The 22872-nt window shown below is 38.9% G+C and overlaps 1 protein-coding gene across 4 annotated transcripts in view; it reads left to right on the forward strand.

Annotated features, from left to right (window-relative positions):
- KIAA1549L (KIAA1549 like) overlaps positions 1-21442 on the forward strand; it is a 146177-nt gene extending 124735 nt beyond the window's left edge. For all 4 annotated transcript variants that reach the window (XM_053390505.1, XM_053390515.1, XM_053390525.1 and 1 more), the window contains 5 exons: positions 2131-2481; positions 6303-6400; positions 7737-7885; positions 15917-16068; positions 20744-21442. In XM_053390505.1, coding sequence (XP_053246480.1) covers positions 2131-2481; positions 6303-6400; positions 7737-7885; positions 15917-16068; positions 20744-21028 — 1035 coding nt within the window. In that variant the 3' untranslated portion in view covers positions 21029-21442. The remainder of the gene's footprint in view (positions 1-2130; positions 2482-6302; positions 6401-7736; positions 7886-15916; positions 16069-20743) is intronic.
- Positions 21443-22872: the final 1430 nt, after the last annotated feature.

Raw genomic sequence — 22872 nt, forward strand, 5'->3', positions numbered from 1 at the left:
ATACACAATATTTTATTGATTCTGCTGATATGATACAATTCTGCAGTCATACCATATCAACCAAGTTTAGAACAGGCATCTGGATCCTAAAAGCCTCAGCTTTCTTTCGTTATTTAAACCACTTTCTAGCACTTACGGTGACAAAAACAGTCTTGGGAAAATATGTCCACCAACAGTGCCCCATCAGAAGAGCTCAGCAGCTGAAGCAAAGCATAAGGAATCTGATGGTCCTTAAGGTCCTTTGCACCCAAGTTGTTTAGGGCTTTGTGAATTAACACCAGGCCGCATCACAGTCAAGCCCACACTACAGTGTATTCTGTTGGCTGCAGTACAATGCTTCTTTCAAACCTAATTTCAGTGGTGGGAGAGGGATCCAGGGGACCGTGCAGATCCTGCCACTGTGTGCTTAGGTGCACCTTTGGGTGCATGGTTGGTGATCCCTGGTCTTGGCCTTTTCAACGGTGGCCTACAGTGCAGCAGTTGCAAGAAAAGAAAAGGGCAAATTCTATGTTAGGGACTGAATAAAAGCAGCCCCTTCTGAATGAATACGCTATCTGCCAGATCACAAATATAGAAATCAAGGATTGTAATGCTCATGATGTAATAAATACCCTATCTATCCACTGAAATATAGTGTGCTCCTTTGCCAAGGTGAGGGAAACTGTGAAACATCAAAAAATATTCACAAGAGTACGTTTGTGATGGCATTGTCCATGTTTTGACACTGCCTGTCAGAACAAATAAATCGTAATTTGCTGTGTAACTGGGATTATGGCTTGCTACGTTCTAGTGTGCTTCATTGCAACAGAAATTTAAAGGGACAGCCTATTTTAAATCTGTTTTTAAATTTAACTGCTTCAGGTGAAAAGGGGGCTTTTAGAAAAATTACTGATAAAATGCTAGAGAGAGGCAGCTTTTCTCTGACTCACTCTTTCCTGGCAGCTGTTTCCCTTTTGTAAAAGACTGTTTTGGTATGTTGTTAGCTTCCTTTGGCTTTCCTTTTGGCAACAGAAGCATGATACAAAAGTGAAGTGAAACAATTTTGCAGGGGGGGGGAGGTGTGTGCTTTATTTATTTATGGCTTGCATTTATATACTGCCTTTCTCCTAAGGCAGTTTACAATTTAAAATATTAATGCAAGCAAATAGTACAAAATGTTTTTAGGCCTACATGAGGAGCAGATGGCAGATGCTATTTGCAGAGCATCTTTTAATATTTAGTAGTATAAATGGATCCTTGTGCCTAGCTGAAAGACTGCTTGCATGTTTAGCCTATTTACATGTATAAAGTAATTTTCAAGTCCAGTGCTCCCCCACCAACAGCCTCTGTGCAAGCAACTCCCAGCTCCCCACGTAGGTAACAGAAGTGGCAAACAGGTATTTTGAGTTCAATCCTCCCCACCCACAAATGAGAGTTTGCCATATGTTTGTAACTTGCCTAACATAATTTATTAAATATATACATTATCCTCTAATATTGAGCACCTCATAGTAGACTGAATAGAGTGCTGAACTGAGTTGTCAAATTAAATCACACCGTGAGTGAAAATGATATATATATATATTGTTCAGAACTTGCTTATAGGACTATGAAACTTTGCAGTCTGTGCTCGTGTTACACTAGCACAACTGGGGAGATGGAATGGTCCACTCACAGTGCAAATGCTGACACAGGAAGCTGCAGAGGAGCTGTGAGAGGACAGAAATAACTTATGTACCAGTGATGGGAAGGGGTCATTCTGACTGAAATGGATCTCTAGAAGTAGAGCTAGAGAGGGAGGGAGAAAGGCAGGCAAGCACTGGGAAAGCTGGAGTTATTTGCCCCTCTGATTTCATTTATGACATGATTCTACAACCAATTCTCTAGCCATTCATCAGCTGAATAACACATATGGTAAAGACAATCATTTCATGGTTTCTGAAATAGCTGTCCATTATGGATAGGTGTGGATAGGCCAAATGAGGTTGATAAAGAAAATGTAACACTTTATGAAAGTCAAATATAAGCACTTCTTATGACTTAGACATAGAATTTTCAGGATTCAGGATTTTTACTGAATTCAGGATTTTTACTGAATTAACCCCCCACCCTTTTGCACAGTTGCCCAACTTTCTCTGTTATATCCAACAGACTGAGCCTGAAATGATAGAAGAAACAAATGTTGACCGTGTCAATGAGCCCCGAAATTATAACAGAGCTCATCAAGCAAAAGGCCATTCAGAGACATCGACTCTGAGTTCCCAGCCATCCATTGATGAAGTCAGACAACAGATGCACATGCTACTGGAAGAAGCCTTTAGTTTGGCCTCAGCAGGTCATGGAGGACAGAGCAGGCAGCAAGATGCTTACAGTTCTACACAGCAGTTGCCATACTCTGAAGTTGTGACCAGTGCTCCTGGTACCATGTCTCGACCCAGAGGAGGAATACAGTGGGTGCCTACCTATAGACCAGAAGTGTATCAGTACAGTTTGCCAAGGCCTGTAAGTGACCACTTATATGTGTTATATTCAGAACTGTTGTTGAAATGCCAGAATTTGGACTTTAGGGAGTTTCTCTTCTGGCCATCACATACTTCATGTAGTGGCTCGAAGATTCTGCTGGGCTGTGCGAATGATGCTCAGTTTTCATCCTCATTATCATCCTCCTTATATTAAATTTCTATACCTCCCTTCATCTAAGGATCACAGGGCAGTTTATAGTATGAAAACACAAAAATACATAACAAACAAAACAATATCCCCTCAAAAGGCCATAGATCGTTTAGTCAAAGTCCTGGGAGAAGAGAAATGTTCTAGATTAGTTTTGAGATGAATAACCCAAGTTGGCTTTATCAGATAGAAATTAACTTACTGTACTTAAAATAAGCAGAGTAAGAGCTTGTCCGCATATCTGCTTGTCATGTGGGTCCGATCTTCCACTTGTCCTGTGCTTTCTAGGCACAGATCTGAGTGGTTTTTCCATTTCTCCCACTGCTTTCCCCAGGAAAACCCGCTGTTTACCTCATAATTGGAACAAATGTCAATCCGCAGAAAAACTGATTGATGCTTGTTCTGATTCAATGGCAAGCAGCGGGTCTTCCTGTTGGAAAGCAGAAGGACAAGCGGAAGTGTGGGAGAGCCCTAAAAGGCAAGTTGGCTTAAAAAAACCCAGCATTTATTAGTGACCTGCTGTGGATATCATGCTAAACAGTAATTTAGCATTATATGAATGAGCCGCAGCTTGCCTCAGGCGTAGATTCAAAGAGGTGTTTGGAAGCATTCACTGTTTCTGCTTAACTACAGCTTGTTGTATTGTTTGAACCAACAAACTGCGTTCAAACTGTGGCTAATATTCACAAGCTAAGTTCAAAATTGCTTTGAAAGCTTCTGAAGTACTTCTTGAAGTTGTGGTAGAGAGGGAGGGAGGAGCATACTAGCCTGAGTCTTACTTTGACTGGTTCTCACCATGCTAAACTATGCTTTAGCATGATGCCCAGATGCACCCTGTGTGTTGAGAATGGAGCTTTATTGGCAGTTTTAGATAGATAATTGCTTCTTGTTATTGTCCTGGCTCCTAAAAATGAGGTTAGCGATGGGTTACCATAAAGTGAACATAAGGGAGAAATGCAAAGGCTTTCCAGGTGTTTCCGATGGCAAAGTCATTGGATTCACAGATATGTATTGCCAAATTATATCCAAATCGGAGATGCCTCATGCTAAACCAACACTACGTAGTTTAGACAGGCAGAATCTATGGTTGAGATATGTTGACAATCCAGGAGAGGAATCTCATATTCCATCTTGGTGCTGCTACATAGTCAGAGTAACAAGATCTTGTGATTAAAGAGCCACCTTGAGATTCAGGAGATTTTATTTATTTATGCTGTCCTCCTTCATTCAAAGCACCTGCGATGAAAAGAAGGATCCATAATGTCATGTATGCTTAAGAAAGTTCCCAAGAGACACTGCGAAAACTGTTATCTATGTGCTTCCAGTCTTGTGGGCTAGGTTGTCTGTCACCTACACTTTAAAAAGGGAGACAGGCGCATGACTAATCCCGGTCCTTTTCTCAACAGTTAAATAGGAACAAAAATGTTTTTTTTCTGCCTGAGCTAAATCAATTATGAATCACCTCATTGATATAAAGATAGGCTATAGCAAACCTGCTGGGGTTGTTCCTGGAAAATGTGACTAAACAGAAGCAGCTGGTGATATCCAGCCCACCTACACCTTTAATAAGTTGTTCACAAAGAAAGAAAGAAAAAACTTTAAAGCTTCCTTCCTTTCCCTGTGTTGATTTCATAGAATCTAGCCAGCCCAATCTGTTTTATTTACCAAGGCCCAAAGTACATATTGCTAAAGGTATTTTGGGCACCACCAATTCACAGCTCTCCGTTATGTATAGTTGGGGAAAATGGTTGCTGTTGATATCATCACAGCAGAAGGCTTAACCTGATAACATCTCCACCATTATAATTTTTTTTTATTTTCTTTTTAAAAAATACATATTACTGGGGAGACATGGGGAGAGTGTGGGTTGGCAGATTCCCCAGGACATGTTCCATTTTGGTTAGAGGTGCAATCTCTACCTTTCTCATTCATCTCTCCCTTTGAAGTATTTACTCAGATGAAGCATTTACTCTTGCCTTGGCATGGTTTAGCGTATCCAACTAGATAGTTATACTTTACCCACTGCCTGCCATTGTAGACGTTGCAAAGACGTTGGTCTTTGCAGACATTTCCCAAGGATCTTGTATATGTGTAATATATCCTGATGCAGCCTGGACACTTTCTGTGCCTTCCAACCACCTCTTTCTTGTGGCACCGATTCCAAAGACCGTTGGTTTTGGATTCTTTAATAATAACTGATCTGTAACAAAACAATATATAAAGACCAACTTTTTTCTGCTAATCTAAGACAGATATGCTTCTTCCCTGACAAATAATAAGTTCTTAACATATCAAGCATTGGCAGAACATCCATTTAAAAATAGGCCTGTGAAATATTGAGTTTACTGTGAAATAGAGAACAGTCTGAAATTTGCTTTGTAACCAAGAAAAAGACCCTAGAGCTAAAGTTGCTGTATCTTACCCTGGTGTAAACAGCTTTACTGTTTTGTAAAAAGGGATTTCACATTTCATAATAGAAATAAGCATGTCTATATGGATAGCTTATAAAGTCCCCAGATTATTCCTTTTATGGTGCAAGAATGAAACCCCCCCCACAGGTTTCATACTCAAAACTGCTAGGATGGGGAGACAGAAAAAAATTGTTATTTTTGATCCATTCCTTTGGGGTTTATTTGAAAGCTACTTACATTAAATGCACAGGTTCATGCTGCTACTTAACTCTTGGTGGAAGTTGCCCATGGGCTCAGAAAGCTGGGCTCGTGGTTTATCTCCCACATACCTTCTCTCTCTCTGAACTCTCCTAAGTGATAGAGTAGGAAATGTGTTTGAATGCATCCTAACTGAATCTTACAACACCTCCTGTGTCAAGGTGTCTATTTAGGGTGCCTAGAATGCCATGCTGTTCTCAGTGATGATTTTGATATGTTGGCTATTCTAGGAGAATGAAAAGTAGAGGATGTCAGAGCAGCATTTCAATCTAGCTGCTAAGCAGATTTGATAACTGTCGCTGTATTCCCAAGTTAACTTGACAATCTCTGTCACAGTGCAAAGGCTGCAAGATTAGTATCTCTTGCTTTGGGCCATAGGCTGATGGTGACAGTGTCAGGGAGGTGTTTTGACACGCGTGTAACATGGCAAAAATCTCTAATTTTGCTGTCTGCCATTTTCTGTCAAACTCTGTAAATCCTGGGTGACTGATGCAATAGCCTCTAAATTCTGATCCCCGGGATTACTTTACTTTGGTGGTGGTGGTTGGTTGTTTTTTTTTTAATTGAGTCTTTATGTTGTCATAATAAAGGAACTTGCTTGTTCTTGCCTAGAGGAACATGAAACATATTCCCTGTTAAAAAGGTTGGAAAGAAAAGTTAAAATATAAAATGGTTTTCTTGTAGACATTTTTGTTTCCTGTGATAATGTTAGGTGCCTTGAGATATTCCAACATCAAAATATTTTTATTTTTAGTGGGACAAAAAACCCACGCTGAATTCTCCTTGGGGGAGAATTCAGACAGACAAGAACACTGCAGCGTTGAAATTTTAGGATGCACTAATAATGTTCACTTTGAAATAGGCTTGGATTACAGTCTTCTTCCGACATGCTTATGTCATATTTTGGAGAAATGCAATGCAGTATAATTTTTTATGAAAAGTCAGTAGATCGTTGAGGAAATATTTATTTATTTTTCTTAACAGGCTTATAGATTTTCTCCACTCCCTGAAATGGTGATGGGTTCTCCACCTCCTCCTGTGCCTCCTAGGACGGGACCTGTTGCCATCACCTCTCTTAGGAGGTACTATGCTGTTGTTTTTATGTTTTAGCTGAAAATGTTGTATCTCTATCTCAAGATGGAAGATTGCTTTATAACTGATATTGAAAGCCTTAGATGCATTACAGGGCTAGCATTTCTTATACTGTATAGGTGTTTGTGAAACTATAATCAAGTAGTGTCATTTCAGAATTTTAGATTTTCAAATTGTTTTTAAAAGCAAGCAAGCAAGGAAAAATGTGGGGTATTGTTCCGCTGTAAGCCACTCAGATACCTAATAGTATCTTAAACCATGATTTAAATCCTCTATCATAAAGGCATGCCAGATTGGTTGTTCTGTAAAAGAAGTAAATGATTCATAAACCTCCCTGCTTTTCTCTTCTGAGACGACTAGCAGTAAGCATTGCAAAATATATGGATGACCTTATAAAATTGGTTTTGGCACTCTGAAGACATTTAGAGAGATTGTTGCCATCAAGTTCCTTATCTGCACTTTAAACGCCTAATAAATATGAATCAGTTTTAACAATGTTTTAGTATTTAGTGCCCAGTTCTCCAGGCACTGCTGTTGTACAGTTTCCATTCATTCTAATCTTGTGGACATTGCCTTTTAAATTCTGTTTTCTCACAGTCAGCTAGCTCATATCCATGCATTCCTAAGTAGCAGTTGCATAGCTCAGGCTCTTGGTCTATGAAATGCTGCTTCTACAAAATGACACCTGTTTGCAAAGCCACAACATAGCAGGCATGTTATATTTTACTGTGCATTAGCATAAGAATACAGAAACAGTTGAGCTGTCCTGATTGGCTGCCAGTGATGTCATAACTGTTGTGCAAAAATATCAGTGGACTGTAAAACACGGGCAGCCATGCTCATCCTTCACTGTCAGAACAAATGTAGCACTGAGCTACACAGACTATATAAAAGAAATAGGATTTTTTTTTTACTGAAATTACTGTGTTTTTAAACTTACTATATTTTGATTTTTAAAAGAAAATTATCAGTATAGGCAGGATACAGTAAGTAACCAGTGCTGTTTGTTGTAGTCTCACTACTTTTTATTTATTTTTATTTTCTAACATATATTTGTGCTATAACAAATCAGGATATGTCTTTGGGATGCAGGCTATAAAATGATGCTTGAAGTAGCGACTCAGCTCTACTGGTATGCACCCATTGTAAACAACCTTCAAAGCAAAAAGCAAAATGCTTTCTCTACCCGCTTTTCACAAAAAGATCCCATACTTCTGTGGCTAAAGCTGTAGTTAACTGGTCTGCTCCAGAGCAAGTAGGTTGTGGATTGCAACTGATGTGTGCTTGATGTTGGAATGACTGATGTTTCCAATATATATTATACAGGTCGACGTCTGATATTGGCAGCAAGACAAGAATATCAGAGTCCAGTGGAACTGAACAGATTCAGCCGCATGATCATGCCCCTTTTGTCCCAGTATCAAGAGCCCCAGTATCTGTGGCTCCATTGGATCAATCAGCCTTGAATTACTCAGGTGAAAAACGCATGCGGTACAAACAGAGACCACATCTAAGTCTGTATGGCATAGAGACAAGCGTATGAGATCTTGCAAGCACCTTGTTTAGGACTGTGTTAAATGGTTCTCTTGAAGGCTTGATGAGGAGAATTAATAAAAGGATCCCCACACACTCTTTCATTTTATCACATGCAGCATATTTCTAATATGGGAGAGGAATGGGGAGGAAGGATATGGTCTTTCTGTTTGAAGCACCTGGAATTGGCATCTTTCTAAGACAGGATCTTGGAACCGATGGTGTGTTTTGCTGTACAGAAAGCAAATGGCCCTGTAACGTAGACTGTTTCCCTTGTAATGGCTGCTTACTCTTGAGTGGAATGCACTCTGCATTGACCCAAAGGCCACAAGCTTTCTTTAGAAAGAGCCTGTTCAGATTACCACTTTCAGCTAAATGCGGTGAAGCCATCCTGAATTGGTGGCAAATGTCATGTGATTGTTTCATTGTGTCTCCAGCTTGCAAGCTAGCATGTCCTTGCAAACCATTCAAAAATGAATTAGGTGAGGATATCCTGATTCATGACTGACCAGGTTCCCTTTGTGGCAGATCAATTCGGATTAACTTCACTTCACATTAAATAGGTTGAATATGGTCATAACATGTAGGCGTTTCTTCCGGGACCTCACTATCAAGTAGATTCTACTTGCAATGAGAAGCTTCAGAAAAAATATATATGGACACATGAAGCTGCCTCATGCTGAGTCAGAACATTGGTTCATCTAGTCCAGTATCATCTATTCTCACTGGCCACAGCTCTCCAGGGTCTCAGACCAGAGGTCTTTCTCAGCACATGCTAGAGATGCTGGTGACTGAACCTAGGACCTTATACATGCAAAGCATGTTCTATACCATTGAGCTCTGCCTCCCCGACCCCAATCTCTTTGATTACAAAGAAATTCCAGTCAACTTAGCAAAATCCTTTCTGTATTAAGGAAACACTTCAGACATTATATATCTGCTTAGGTACATTTGGACATCTACAACCAAATGTTTGTGTATGACTGTGTGTGAATTAGTTGGGCTCATCTTCTATTTCACATTGTAACTTTGAGCTGCCATTTTGTTAGTGTTCTTGAGTTGACTAAGCCAATCATCCAGTTGCTGAAGCCCATATCATCTTGAAAAGGATTCTCTCCCCCCCCCCCCCCGATTGAACAGAAACCCAGCACAATGTGTATCAAATACAAAGAATGGAAGGTTGTGTTGCTGGGGGGTAGGAAGGGCATGTGCAAGCAAATTATAAAAGGATCGCTTGTGATTCCGGGTTCACAAGAAGGTCTGGAAGAAAGAGGTGATTTTTCAGGGGTTTTGAAACCTGACAGAATGACATTAAACGATTGGCGTTCACTCAGCCGCTAGAAATGTGTCAAAGTAAAGGTGAGCAAGGGAAGAGTAACTGTTCTGTCTTTGAGAAAAATGTTGGTGAGGTTAGATTGGGATCGCCTTTTGCTTGCTGACCCTATTTATTTATTTATTTATTTATTTATTTATTTATTTAACTTTCCTCTTTCCTTTCCTTAGTTATTTATTTAAATGTACATACTGCTTGATTGTAGTAAAATTCCTAAGCGGTTTACAAGAAAAGTAGATTTGAGATTTTTCTCCTACAGACGTTGTACCATGGATGTTCACCTTGCATTCCCCCTCCCCCCGGCCCCACTTGCGACGTTTTGGAGTAAGTTACCATGCGTCTATAAAGAATCCATTCATTGTGGGATGTTAGCTTCTAAATAAGAGGCTACAAGCAAGATTTTTCACTTTGCTTCTCATAGAGGGTGGTTGGGGCAAACAAAAGTTGAAAATGAAAAAAAGTGTAGGAGAAAATGCTGACTCGCTTACTGATTTGGGGGCATTTTATCTACAGCTACACCCTCCCCCCCTTTGGATACTTCCATCTTCTATTCTGTGATACAACATTCAATAGCTGTGTACTGTACATGTCATGGCTGCTACATGAGCAACTGTGCTCCTATATGCCCTACATTGAAGTCCCTGTTTTCTATCCTGTTGTAACATCTGTCCTTCCAAATTCAAAGCATTGTCTGCTACACTACTGGTATACTTTTGTATTTTTAAAATACTGAATAGTGGTAAATGATCAGTAGAATAAAATTGCATTTCCAGTAACTTATGTGAACATAAAGAAGTAAGAATCAACAGTGTGTTGCAGTTTTTAAAAAAATAAATACACAAAAGACATTGTTTTCACGATTAAGTTCCCCAAAACTTCACAGTTATTTGAATACATCAGGCACTCAATTCCATTGATGGGGTATTCCAGTGCCTCAAATTTCATGAGACACAGAATAGTCTCTTAATATTGAAAACTCTGAAATATCTGGATGACACTGGGCTGAATGAGCTGTTGGCGTTGACACAGATGAGTCTCCCTAACTTTTCTGACTCTGAAATCATGAGGTGCTAAGCTATTGCAAGAACATTATATCCACTTTTCCTACACATGTAAAATAACATCTTTGTAAAAATATAAAATCCCTTAATTTTCTTTGTAAGATAGAAATTTAATAATGTACCAACAGAAAATGCCTTTGTCTTAAACAACTGCCCCTAACAAAAATCGCAGTTAAGGCCATAGTCCTAAGTTCACTACATGGAAGCAAACTTTTCACTGAAACAAATGGGAATTGCATTGTATTTATGATTGGGTACTAAACTATGGGTTTTATTTTTTTTGCACCCGGTTGGGGGTGGGGAAAAAGGGCTTGTAGAAATTTCACTATATTGCCTTAGGTTGTGACCCAGTGGAGCGTTTAAGAGTTTTACTTAATTTTAAGCATGTAAATAGTCCCAGGGGACCGCTCAGCACAGTTTGCATGTTGCCAAGGGGTGTGTTAGTGCTTGTGTGCTCTTCTGCTCCCAGCTCCCAGTGGTTGAAATACAGTAACACAGCTTATGCTTCTTGGCAGTCTATTGCCACAGACAACTTTTGCCAGGAGCTGTTTCTGATAAGCGCAGTTTAGCTGAATATTTCTGGAACTGATTGGTAGTAGACTTGTACAAAACTACTAATTACAGGAATGAGAAAAAAATTATACTATGGTAACATTTGGTTAGCTTGCACAGTGATTCACACCTACTATTAAAGAGGATGCTGGCATTCAGTTTTCATCTAGAATGCATCTCTTTGTCCCAACCTCTGAATGGGCTGCCCTTTCTGCCCCAACCAACTTACTCCAGATGCCATATTCTTCACTGCCTAAAGCCTGGGTGGCTCCACATGGAAAGATTCCTCTTTCATACATAGATTTGGGAAGCGCTGTGCTAGCTTTTGTCTGATTTTTGTTTAAAGGGGAAGCAATGTAGAATACTGTAGATACTTGTTTGTTTAAATATATTAAATGTTGGTCAGTTTAGAATTTGGGTGCTGGTACTCCAAAACAGATGGTGTCTGATGCTGAGGTGTCGGCATTTTAGGAAGGTGTAAATTACTTCTGCCATGGCACATTTATTTACCATCACTAGTTGGCTTGATGCAGAACAAATGTGATGGATACTCTCCTTGCCCAGAAGGCGACTGTTAATGTCATGGGTAGGAAGAGAGAATGCCAAACTCCCAGTTCTGCCGAGGAAAAGATTGCATTTCCTCGATGAGACCTCAGATTTACCTAAGGTGTAGCAATTTTGGTGATTTGTTTTTTAGTCACCTAAAAACGGACTCCTGAACTGAATGATAATTCTATTAAGTTTTTCATTGTATCTAATTTCACAGAATCTCCTTAGGAATAGTTACCACAAGTAATATGGACATACTGGAACTACATGACAGAATCTTTGCAAAAAACAACAACACTTAGCTTGTTTAATTTCTGGGACATAGAATATAATGACCTTCTGAATTTCTGTGCCAAATCCCATTTTCTCAGTTCTGCTTTATATAAACAAGACAACAGGTTGATCGTGCATTCACATGGGCTGGCTTTGGGACCCCAGGATATTTTATTAAATCGCTATTATTTAGAGCATTAGCCTTGTTTGTCACATACGTTACAGAAAAAAACATCAGAAATAGGAGGAGGATAATGTAGTAATTCAATCCTTATTATTATTGGATATTTCTAAACAGAAATTTTATCCCTGGAGTTTAGTTTTGCGGAATATGAATGGTGATGTGTAGAGGATAACGGGATTCTTCTTCCATGTCAACATATGCATTTTAGACTTGCTGATCCTTTCAATCTTGGATTCAAGGCTTTCATGAGTGTGACTATGTAATTGGGAGACAATGAATTACTGCCTCAAGATCAGAAAGACTAATCAGAGAATATTGTAGTGAGGAAGCACTCTTTATTGTTAAATATCAAGACAAAGCATGAGCTATGATAAATAAACATTATTTATTAAATTTGTATGCTACCCTACATCTTTAGATCTCAGGGTGGTTCACAACCTTGGCTCTATGGATCTACTGCTGCTATTTACAGCGATCAGAGAATTTCATTTGACCAGAGGCCCTCAAATTTTCTTGAAATCAACAAAAACCAAATTAAACCTAAAAACTACCCTTGTGCCTCCCTACATACAACTAAGATAAAACAAATATAAGTGGTACAGTTGACGGTCTAGGCTTTTGTAGGTCTTCAGTGTGCTTTGACTACCTCAGAAAAGACAGCCTATGAAAGATAAGTTGCTGGCTCTGGGCTTCTGGTCCCATCAATACAGTTTAGGTTGGTATGTGGACCATGTAGCTAAAGAGGGCACACATTAGAATTGGCCTCAGGTTGGGATTGTTTTCCGTCTAGCAGTTTCTCTCCTTGATAGGTAAGCTTTAAGCACCGGTGATTCCAAATGATAGCACAGGACTCCTAAAGCTATTCAGCCAATCGCTTATGTTAAAAGAAAGCTTCTGTGGCAGCTCTCTGGTATTAAAATCCATATTGCTCACCACCACTGCCGGCATTAGAAGATTCTCCTGTGGCCACATGGGTCTGATTTCTGTAGCATGCGTGACCACCACTCTTCCCTTCTGTAGCAGAAACAGTTCGAAATGTAAAGTCATGTGTGAATGCAAGCTTATTTAATAACTAAGCATGTGTATTGATGGGTGAGTTCTTTTACAGTTAGGTCCTGATTCTGAAAGGTCATTTATTGTATTTGCATTGGAGCAGCTGCCTCATTTTTATTTTTGAACTTGAGGGCAGGAGGAATGATTTCTGCTGTTCTTCTGCACAAGATCAAAATGGCTGAATGTGTGGAAAAGATGTGGTATTGGTTCTACTTCCCTTAAAAAAAAAGAAAATAGTCATGGATTAAAGGTGGCATAGGACAAAAAACACACATACATTGGAACACTCTTTTTTTATTTAAGATTATTTGATACTTGCATCCTTCTGGCTCTGGAAGCAGCATATGAGTAATTGTGGCTCCTCAAGAGAAGCTTACAATTGCTCCAGCATAATAGAAGCTCCTCGCTACACTCATCCTGGGTTTATCGCAAGTAATCTCTGTGACTCTAAAGCGTGGTGTAAATATACAGCCGTGGTATAAATATTGGTACTGGAAATGGCTTTAAGCACTCAAAGCATTTTCCCAATTTGAACTGCTTGTGTTGCATCTGCAGTCATTCCAACCTATGATTCCACGAGACTCTGTTTGTAATAGGATGTCTCTGTTTCTTAATTGTTTTTTTTATTTGCTGTTTTTAGATTGTTGTTGAGTCCCATAAGGATAAATGCACCCAATGCCACTCCCGCTCAGGGGTTTATTCATCAGCACAGGAAATATAACCTGAAACCTTTTAAATTCAAGTTCAAGGTATCACATTAGGTTCTGGTGACTTGAGTGGGTCATATGTCACTAGAGGAACATGATTACACAAAAACATGTGGCTAACTTCTAACATCCACCCCCCTTCCCCTATAAAGGGTGCTTTGGTTGGTGTCCTTGGTTCCATTCATCTCATGTAACTTCATAAGCAACATTTATGCAATTTGACAAGCCCATTGTAGACAACGGAGGCTGGAAAACTGCTGTAAACTGAAATTTAAAAAATGGAACTTCGTCTTATTAAAATATATTGTTTCTGCTTAACATCCCATGTGTGTGAAGTGTTTTGTTTCAAGTTACTCAGGTGCATTTATCAGTTTAATACACGACCACAAGGAGAGGGTTGGCCTGTTAAGTAGAATGGAGGCAAAGACCATTCTTCACACCTGATAACAATAATGGAACAGCCTTGTTGGTTTTCAGTTACTATTCATTGACTTGTTGAGTAGCATCCCTATTTTGAGATAGAACTAATTGGGTGGGGGGTACAGAACACACGATTTTAAATTCCACAGAGAACTTTATAGGAACAATATTGGTTTCAGGAAGAGACTGTGCCAGGATGCAGTAGGAAAATGAAAGAGAGGCTTGTTTTCTGTGTTGATAAAGCTGTATTGAATACAGATAACACAGAATTAAAAATTACTGAGTTTCTGACTCCTGATTGTTGATTTGTCCTTCCCTTAGAATGTATTAATATGCAATGCTTATTCAAATAATTTTGTAATTGGAATATAAATCTTGAATATACTTTCAACATGCCAATTGTGTTATGAATAACACAAGTATTTATTTAGGAGATGATTGGGTGTTTTTGTGTGCCACATATCAAAAAGAGTTTTAAAATTAACATAGTCCTGGGAGATTCCCAGAAAAGAAAGTAATGCCTTTTGTTATTTGTGATTTTGGTTCAAAAAATGGGTACAAGAACTAGTCCAAAGACTTGCTGCACTTAATACACATGTTGGCAGCTGATGTGTGCGGCACGTAAGAGAGATGCTTCATTGAACAGAAGATAAAGATGGATTCCTTTTCTAACACTTAGCAACATGTTTCAAGCTGAAAGCAGTGATGTGTTGCCGGCAGTTTAACAAGTGGCTCCCAGAAGATTCCAGTGTGAGTGAAGATCCATCCATTTGCCAACTGATGAAGATCACCCTGGTGGGAGCAAAAAACTGTTCATGCAAAAATGCTGCAAAGCATCAGAAAAAAACATAATGGGTTTATAATCATGTAACAAGATATGTTCATGTAAAATGATTCAGACATGAAGGAAAAGAAGGTTTAAGTGATATTGATTTAAATAGCAGGTAGTTGGTACAACATTATCTGAACCATGTGAAGACCAATCCACACAGCAGCGAAGGAACAAGTCACACCTATATTTTTCTTTATTTCCTCTTTCCCCATAATCCAACATTTGTGCATATGACATATTGTCTAAAAAGAATGATGTTCCCTACAGGACTATCTTAGAGATCATATCCCCCCTTGGAATGTACAAAGCACCCTATGCAAACAAATCCATTCACAAAGCAATAACAGATAGTTACAGTGCTTTCTAGAAGCTCCAAACCCTGCTGTGTAACTGTTTCCTATTCAATAGGACTGTCTTGTCCCAATAGCCTAAGAGCATTCTTATCCATTACATTCTGAAATATACTGCTATGCTTGTACTTATTCTCATAAACTGTACAAGAGAAACTACACCATAGAACAATATTAGAATCCATATTAAATGTTTATAACAGCACATACAGTACTTTACATAGATTCACTAGGCTACTGACCAGCAAAATCATCTCTTCGGCTTTTTTTATTTTCTCTCTGCAGTAGCATAAATCCATGAATGTGCATCTGCACTGTGCCTATGTTCAATTTTCATACTCGTTCTTTCTACAGACAAGTATGATCACTAGTTGGGTGACCATGGTGTTGGTGTCTCCACTGTGTCAAGAGCAGTGTCAGTGCTGGGTTGACCTCTTCAAACAGGTATATTCTGTTGTGGGATGTTTCATCCTACAACAGTGGCAACAAGGCACTATGTGCAGATACAATAATACATGCTCTTTCTTTGGCAAGGGGCTTCTATTGCCAATGCAAAATGGCATCTTCTAGTTGGAACATCTTGGGTATCCTTTGCAATGTTCCTCTAGGTCTAGAGCAATGTATTTTGATTGCTAATCATCTTCCCTGTTTCTTGATAGGAAGTACAGTTCCTGCAGTGTTTGCCATCCCAGCAGCAAACCGACCCGGGTTCACAGGCTATTTCATCCCAACACCACCTACTGCATACAGGAACCAAGCTTGGATGTCCTATGCGGCAGAAAATGAATTACCAGGGCAATGGGCAGACTCGGTAATTTTTCACATTTTCTTTCTATGATTTGTATGTTGAATGCAGATAGTAAGCTTTCTTGGAAGTCCCTTTGGAAAGGGAAATTTCCACATAGACAGTACTTTTCATGGGCTACTGCTAGTATTTGTTACAAATTTGCAGCTACTGGTTGCCTATTTTGCACTGGCCTAAAGAGAATAGGAAAGATTAAAGAATGATCTTAGCATGCAACAGTAGTAAATTCTCTTCACTGAAGTCCTTGATTCTGTTTTATACCTCTTTCTGAACTAAAAGCAGCACCTTGCTCTCTACACAGTTGGTGCAAATTGTCCTGTGTGGCCAAGCAGAAGTTATTTTCTAGGAACATTGGAGGCTGCCTTTCCACTGAGCCAGACCATTGCCCCATTCTAGCTCACTATACTGACCGTCAGAGGCTATCTGAGTATCTCCCAGACCTACCTGGAGATTGTGGGGATTGAACTTGAGGCCTTCTGTGTGCAAAGCAGATTCTCTACCTGAGCCATAACCTAACTCTCTTAAGAGCTATGAGTGCCATACAAAGAATAAGGCACCAGGGCCTTCAGGACAGGAAATCAATAGGAAAGAGATGACATAGAGCCACATCTCATTTGTTATATGGTCTGCTTTGATTTAGCTCATTTGTCAGGAATTCCTCTGAGCTGTTAACCACAGCCTGATATCCACCATACCTTTGAGCCAAGATGGGACTTGCAGATAATTTCCCAAGCTGTTGGCAGTGCGTGTATGAAGACAGTGCAAACCAGAACGCTAAGGGTGATTTGTGTTAGCAATATGTTGCTCTCTGCAAAAGACAGCATGCTCTGCATGAGTAAAATGTTCACAGAGTATTCGGTTTCCATCTACATCTCTCCCATCCGAAATTGTTGTCACTGGGGATGCAGTTGGTAACTCTCTTTTTAAATTCTGGTCTGACAGGATTTTTGTTACCAAAGCCATTTTTGTTCAGCTCACCCTGAGTGATAGGCAAAGATACGTTTAAATTGACTTTAAATTGGGATTTTTCTATTTTGATGTGTTAAGAAGCAATTGCTAAGTGAGATTTAGTTCATTTTGAAGAAAATGGTACTTTCTGTTGAAGGGAAGAGCTGTACTCCCTGACAAACTCAGAGTGTGACTGGTGAAAGTGAAACTGCTGGGCCTGGTTAACAGGTTTTGGAGTTGTTATCACTGTGAGGAGAGAACTAAAGATCATGCTACTTTTTTGACTGCTTCATATGGGATCAGTTTACTTCATACCTATGAAGAAAATCATGTAGTTCCCATACTGGATTCCTGTCAAATGTATGACAAAATAGACATTTGCTTGAGACAAGTTTTATGCGATAATTATAGGGTTGGTTTTTTTTACCACATAATATGTTTTCTTTTTAGAAACTATGGGCAACCAAATGAGAGAAGTTGCAGTTTATTTGTGTATTGAGTTCAAGTTATCTTGAACATCATGAGATAGGCAGGATAGATTTTTTGAAAATAAAATTAAGAGGGGTCTTGAAGGAAATGGGAAGATTCCAGGAACTTCCACTGCCTAAATGCAGGATTTTCAAGTATTAAAGCAGACAGTTTTTCTAGATTTTTAAAAAGTATCTCCCTTAGTAAAACAGCCATTACATACATTCAAGGGCTTCTGTCTAGTGATAGTACCAGCCTCATGAGAAGATACAAAGAAGCATTTGGTGGACAAAACAGTTTGCATTTTTGTGGTACTTACCTCAGAAGTACCATTGTAAAGCATTGTATGGGCTGAAACTGGCGAAATACTGACCTCTAGTGTTTTGTCCTGAAACCTCTCTTTGTTAAATGTGTCCCATAACACAGTTTTATAAGCAAATGTGCTTTGCTTTGACTGAATTTTATTGTCACTTGCATCTTGGTACTGCATAGATTTTAGTTTTATGCCTCACATAGATGAAGATAAGGGCCTTGCAGTTCATAAATACGAGTAAGCAACTGGGTGGCAAAAAGACTCAGCATCTAACAGGTGTTTTAGAAGTAAATTTATCAAATCTGGACTGTTTCTTTCTAGGTACTGGATATAAGGTGTTGTTATAATGTCTGGGAATATGCTTTTTATAAGATATGATAGAATATATAGTACTGACAATTTCAAACCTGAGAATCGTTTATTCAGCGATTCAGAGAGTACTTGTCTAATTAAGAGATAGAGCCACATAGGGTGCACACAGAATGAAAGATTGTTGGTACAGATTCAGATTGATAAGCAAGTTCCAGTTTGCAAATTCTGTATAAAACATTATGTTGGCACCTTGTAATCAGTACTGTAGATTAGATTGCTAGCTTGGCCTGGAACCTTCTAATTTAGACCATTGTAAGTTTGCTAAGATTATTTAAATATTATGGAAACACATTGGAGGTATTAAATCACTCCAGGATTTAATATTTGACAGCCTTGGAGGCAATGAATCAACAGAGTCCAATACTGGATTTGAAACTTCTCCATGCAGTTTAAATTATTGAGAGAAGATAAATGTGCCTTTACTGTAAATCCATCAGGATCTTTATTGATGGGCAACCCACTACTAGTACACTGTGGTTTGGGGAACGATGAGCAATTTGGTGTGTTCCCACTCATATTTCTATAAAGCTATTAAAATTGAGAAGTAAACATATTTTTTAAATATTTATACTTTGTCATTCAAGTCATCCAAGAGGAATGATAAAAACAAACAAATTAAAGGAATGAATTACAAGTTCAATATCAAAACAGAAATCCACAACAATTAAAATTTAAAATGGCAATAAAGCCACATTGGATCATAAAACTGAAAAAGCAACAATAAATAGCAATAAAACATTAAAATAGCAGACAGGAGAAAACAATGCCCCTGCTATTAAAAGCTCAGGACAATAAAATGGTTTTGAATGGGTTCCTCAAAGTGGATAAAGTAGACACCATATGAGTAAACTCGGTAGTAACTGACACAATACCACAGAAAAGCCACTTTTGTCTGCTGATCTCTGGAGTCAGGGGGATCTGGCCTTAGATGGAAGAGTAGACCGCTTTTCAAATTAAAACATCCTTAAATAAATATATTGAACAACAAAATTAGATAATACACACAAAGAGAAAACAAACATTAACAGCAAAATAATATAAGTTCAACACCAAGCGCTCTTGATAATAAAGCCAAAAGCAAAATATCCATGCAGGAATGAATGAAAATGATACAAATATAAAATTATAAACAGTGCATAATAACACAACTTACATTGCACAACAAAGGAAACAGAAAAGAAGAAAATGCACTTGCCTGTTTATAGATGCTGCCAAATAAAATCACATTTTGAAGGGATTTGTGACCCATGTGATTGTGAAGTCATATATTTTTAAAAAATTACCCTCCAAATAGAGGTGAAATCAGTGTCATCCCTAGCCACGCAAGTATTAAAAGTCAATATCTGTGAGATAGCAATGAACATATCTTTCTTGAACCGGGTATAGTATCCCTGTTTGAGTGGCTACCAGAAGATAGAAAAGTAACTCTTTACACCTAAGTTTCTCATTACCTTTGTCAAAAATAGAGAAAATACAGGGTTTAGAGTCTAGAATTGCCCTTTCCCCTATAAGTATACTGATTTCTGTAATCGCTTCCAAAATTTATGAACTTTGGCAGAATTCCACCATATGTCCCATTAAGATCCCTTCTCCCCACAGCCCTGCCAGGACAAAGGGGGACAATTGTTTTATTGTCTGAGGGGGTGGTTTCCATCGTTTTGAAGTAGGAAGTTGGGCAGCTAGTCCTACCCCCCCCCAAAAAAAAACCTGGGCCCACAAGTATATGCCAACTACCCCTGGCCACCAATACACCTGTGTATAAATGTTCTTGGATAAAACTGAGTATTTTGACCCATTCCAGCCTGGTTTTAGGTATGGTTTGGGGAACAGAATCAGACTTGGTTGCATTTTGGGAGGGTAATGGAAGAATGTTGAATATCCCGAATCTCTCAGCAGCTTTTAATATGTTAATGGCAGTATTATCCTAGACTGCCTTTGTGAATTGTTTGCAGTGGTTTTGCTCCTACTTCCAGGGCTGATTCCAGAAAGTAGTATTGGGAGACTGTGCCTTTTTTCTCAGCAGTTGATCTGTAGTGTGCCACAAGGCTTGATTTTGACCCCAATGCTATTTAACATATGCCGCCAGTATACCACCACTATTTCTCAATAGCATGTGAATCAGGAATAGCTGTGTGTGTGTCCTAAGCTGGTGAGCTGGATGAGGTTAATAAATTGTGACTGAATCCAGATAATATGGAGACTCTATGGATGGACAGTTCCCAGATCTGGGATTGGGATCTAGATTGGGTTACACTCCCTCTGAGGAAGCAGGTGCATAGTTTGAGGCTTTCTCCTAGAGTTTTCTATTACATTATGTGCCATTAAAGTTTTATAAATAAATAATAGTTTGCTACCATGAAATGGTTCTTGGAAATGGAGCAGGTTGGGCAACTCACAAAATTGTTGCAAATAATCCATGCAATAATTTCCACTCAGAAATTGCTTTTGTAAATACATAGCTATTTTTCTGACTGCGCCCACAAGTAGCCTCTTTCCTCATGCAACTGTTGCACAAATTATGTCTTGTGTTTAAGAGCAAACCTTAGGGCAATTTATTTGTCTAATTAATATCTTCTTTAGGTCCCGCTTCCTGGCTACATAGAAGCTTATTCACGGCCACGCTACCAACACAACCACTCTCCTTCAAGACTTCCTCGTCAATACAGTCAACCAGCAAATATGCACTCTGGCCTGGAACAAGTCCCACTGCCGCCTTCTGCTGCTTCTCAACAGAGCCTAACAGAAAATTACCCATTGGATAGCCCACTCAACAACCTTTCCACAGCTGCTCTGGTGAAGGCAATAAGAGAAGAAGTTGCTAAGCTAGCCAAGAAACAAACAGACATGTTTGAATTTCAGGTCTGATGGCTTCTTGCAGTGAAAGTTTGCATCACATCACTTGTAGGCCCTCTAGCTGTTAATTCAGACTTATTGTGGCTTGTGCCAAAGCAATGCCATTTTTTTCTATTCTGAAACAATCAACACTGGATTAAAAAGAAAAGTGAGTAAATAGAGCAGTCAGTCTGACGATCAGTTCTCTACCTATAAGGCAGGTGTTCCCAGGCTACCGTTGTAAAATATTGATGTATTATATTTATGATATGCAACTGTCTGTCACATACCTCTTGTTCCATGAAGCCTTCGTTGTTGGAGACATTATTTCAACCATCTGCCTGTCTAATATTCCATTATGTTAAGAGCTTGGGAAGCACAAATATAGATCATTCTGTAGCAACTTGTGCATGTAAAAAAAGTAAACTTTTTTTATTCAGAAAAAAACCATAGAAATAATATGAAAACTAAGGGCCATATATTCATATATTTGTAGTTCAGCTGATACAGTATCAAAAAGACTGATGTCAACAAAGCAATAGAGCTCAGCTCTGCCTAGAGACCACATTTAAACCATACAAATCTGATGTGAAGAGTCCTTTGTAAATATCCCAAAAGTCACAATCGTTGCTCATAATCCAAAACCGACAAAGAGGAAAAGAACAGTAAAGAGGCACGCTAGCATAAACGGTGTCTAAAGAGCTGGTGTAATGTTACTGTTGAGTTGCACAGAATCTGTATCTCTTCACTGTGAAATGGGAAAGAAAACAGAAATGCTCCCTGGAACCTCCCAGTGAAAACAAATTCTTTGAATGTGCCCTACATTCAAAAAGGTTTTCATTCTGAACACATGGCGGAACTGGTAAATTTGAGAACCTTGAGTCTGTCTCAGTCTGGAATAATGAATACACCTGCTTTTTAAAAAGACACAACCCTCTTGTTTCACACAGAGCTCTGTCCTTCTCTTGTAAACAATGATGTCCAGTGAAGTGATGCCAGAAGCAGCTTAACAGACTGACTCTGATTACACTCAACCAGTGACTACGCAAACTTAAGGAATCACCATATCTTTGGGGGTTGACTACAGTCTTTTCTTAAAGTGTAAATAAGTAAACAAATCTATGAGACAAAGCAGTGTTCTGTGAATCAGGGGTGGGAACTTGCAGCCCTCCCAGATGTTGTTGAATTCTTAACTCCCCTGTCTGCCCCAGCCAGCATAGCCAGTGGTTAAGGAGGATGGGAGCTGCAGTCAAACAGTCTCTGCTGTGCTGCAGGTTCTCCATCCCTGCTAGGAGGGGCAGTGTGGGAAGTGATGTTTTGCCAAACCCAGGGCTGTAAGTTCTGGAAGTCATTCATTGTTCTATTGCACTGTCATGAAAACACAGCCTCAAAATAGCAGAATGAAACTTTGCTGGTTCACCTTGGGCAGCTGCAAAATAAAAATAAAAATGGTGGACTGTTACAAAAAACACACACATTTTAGTTCCTTAATTTATAATTTAACTTTAGGGCAAATAGAAATTGCCTGTGGGGTATCATACTGTGTGTATTGATGTCTACCAGAGTAAACATTCCCTTGAGCCTATTAATTTATTCAGCCTCAACTTTGTCCTCCGATCAGCTAATTTTGTCTCCCCCCCCCGTGAGTTTCTTTGGTCTTTACTACTGCAGAGAAACAAACAAAACAAACAAACAAACAAACAAACAAACAAACAGAAACAGTTTAAAGTAAAGCACAGAATTTTTAAGCAAACACATTAAATATGAAAAATATATTTCCAAGTGTGGAGCATGATATATAATAAGTCCTTGCCAAAGGTCCTAGTAATCGCAGAACCTTTTGGTGTCATTTTCTTGTTATTTCAATAAATTGCATA

This window comes from Podarcis raffonei, chromosome 1, assembly GCF_027172205.1.
Source record: "Podarcis raffonei isolate rPodRaf1 chromosome 1, rPodRaf1.pri, whole genome shotgun sequence".
Lineage (NCBI taxonomy): Eukaryota > Metazoa > Chordata > Lepidosauria > Squamata > Lacertidae > Podarcis > Podarcis raffonei.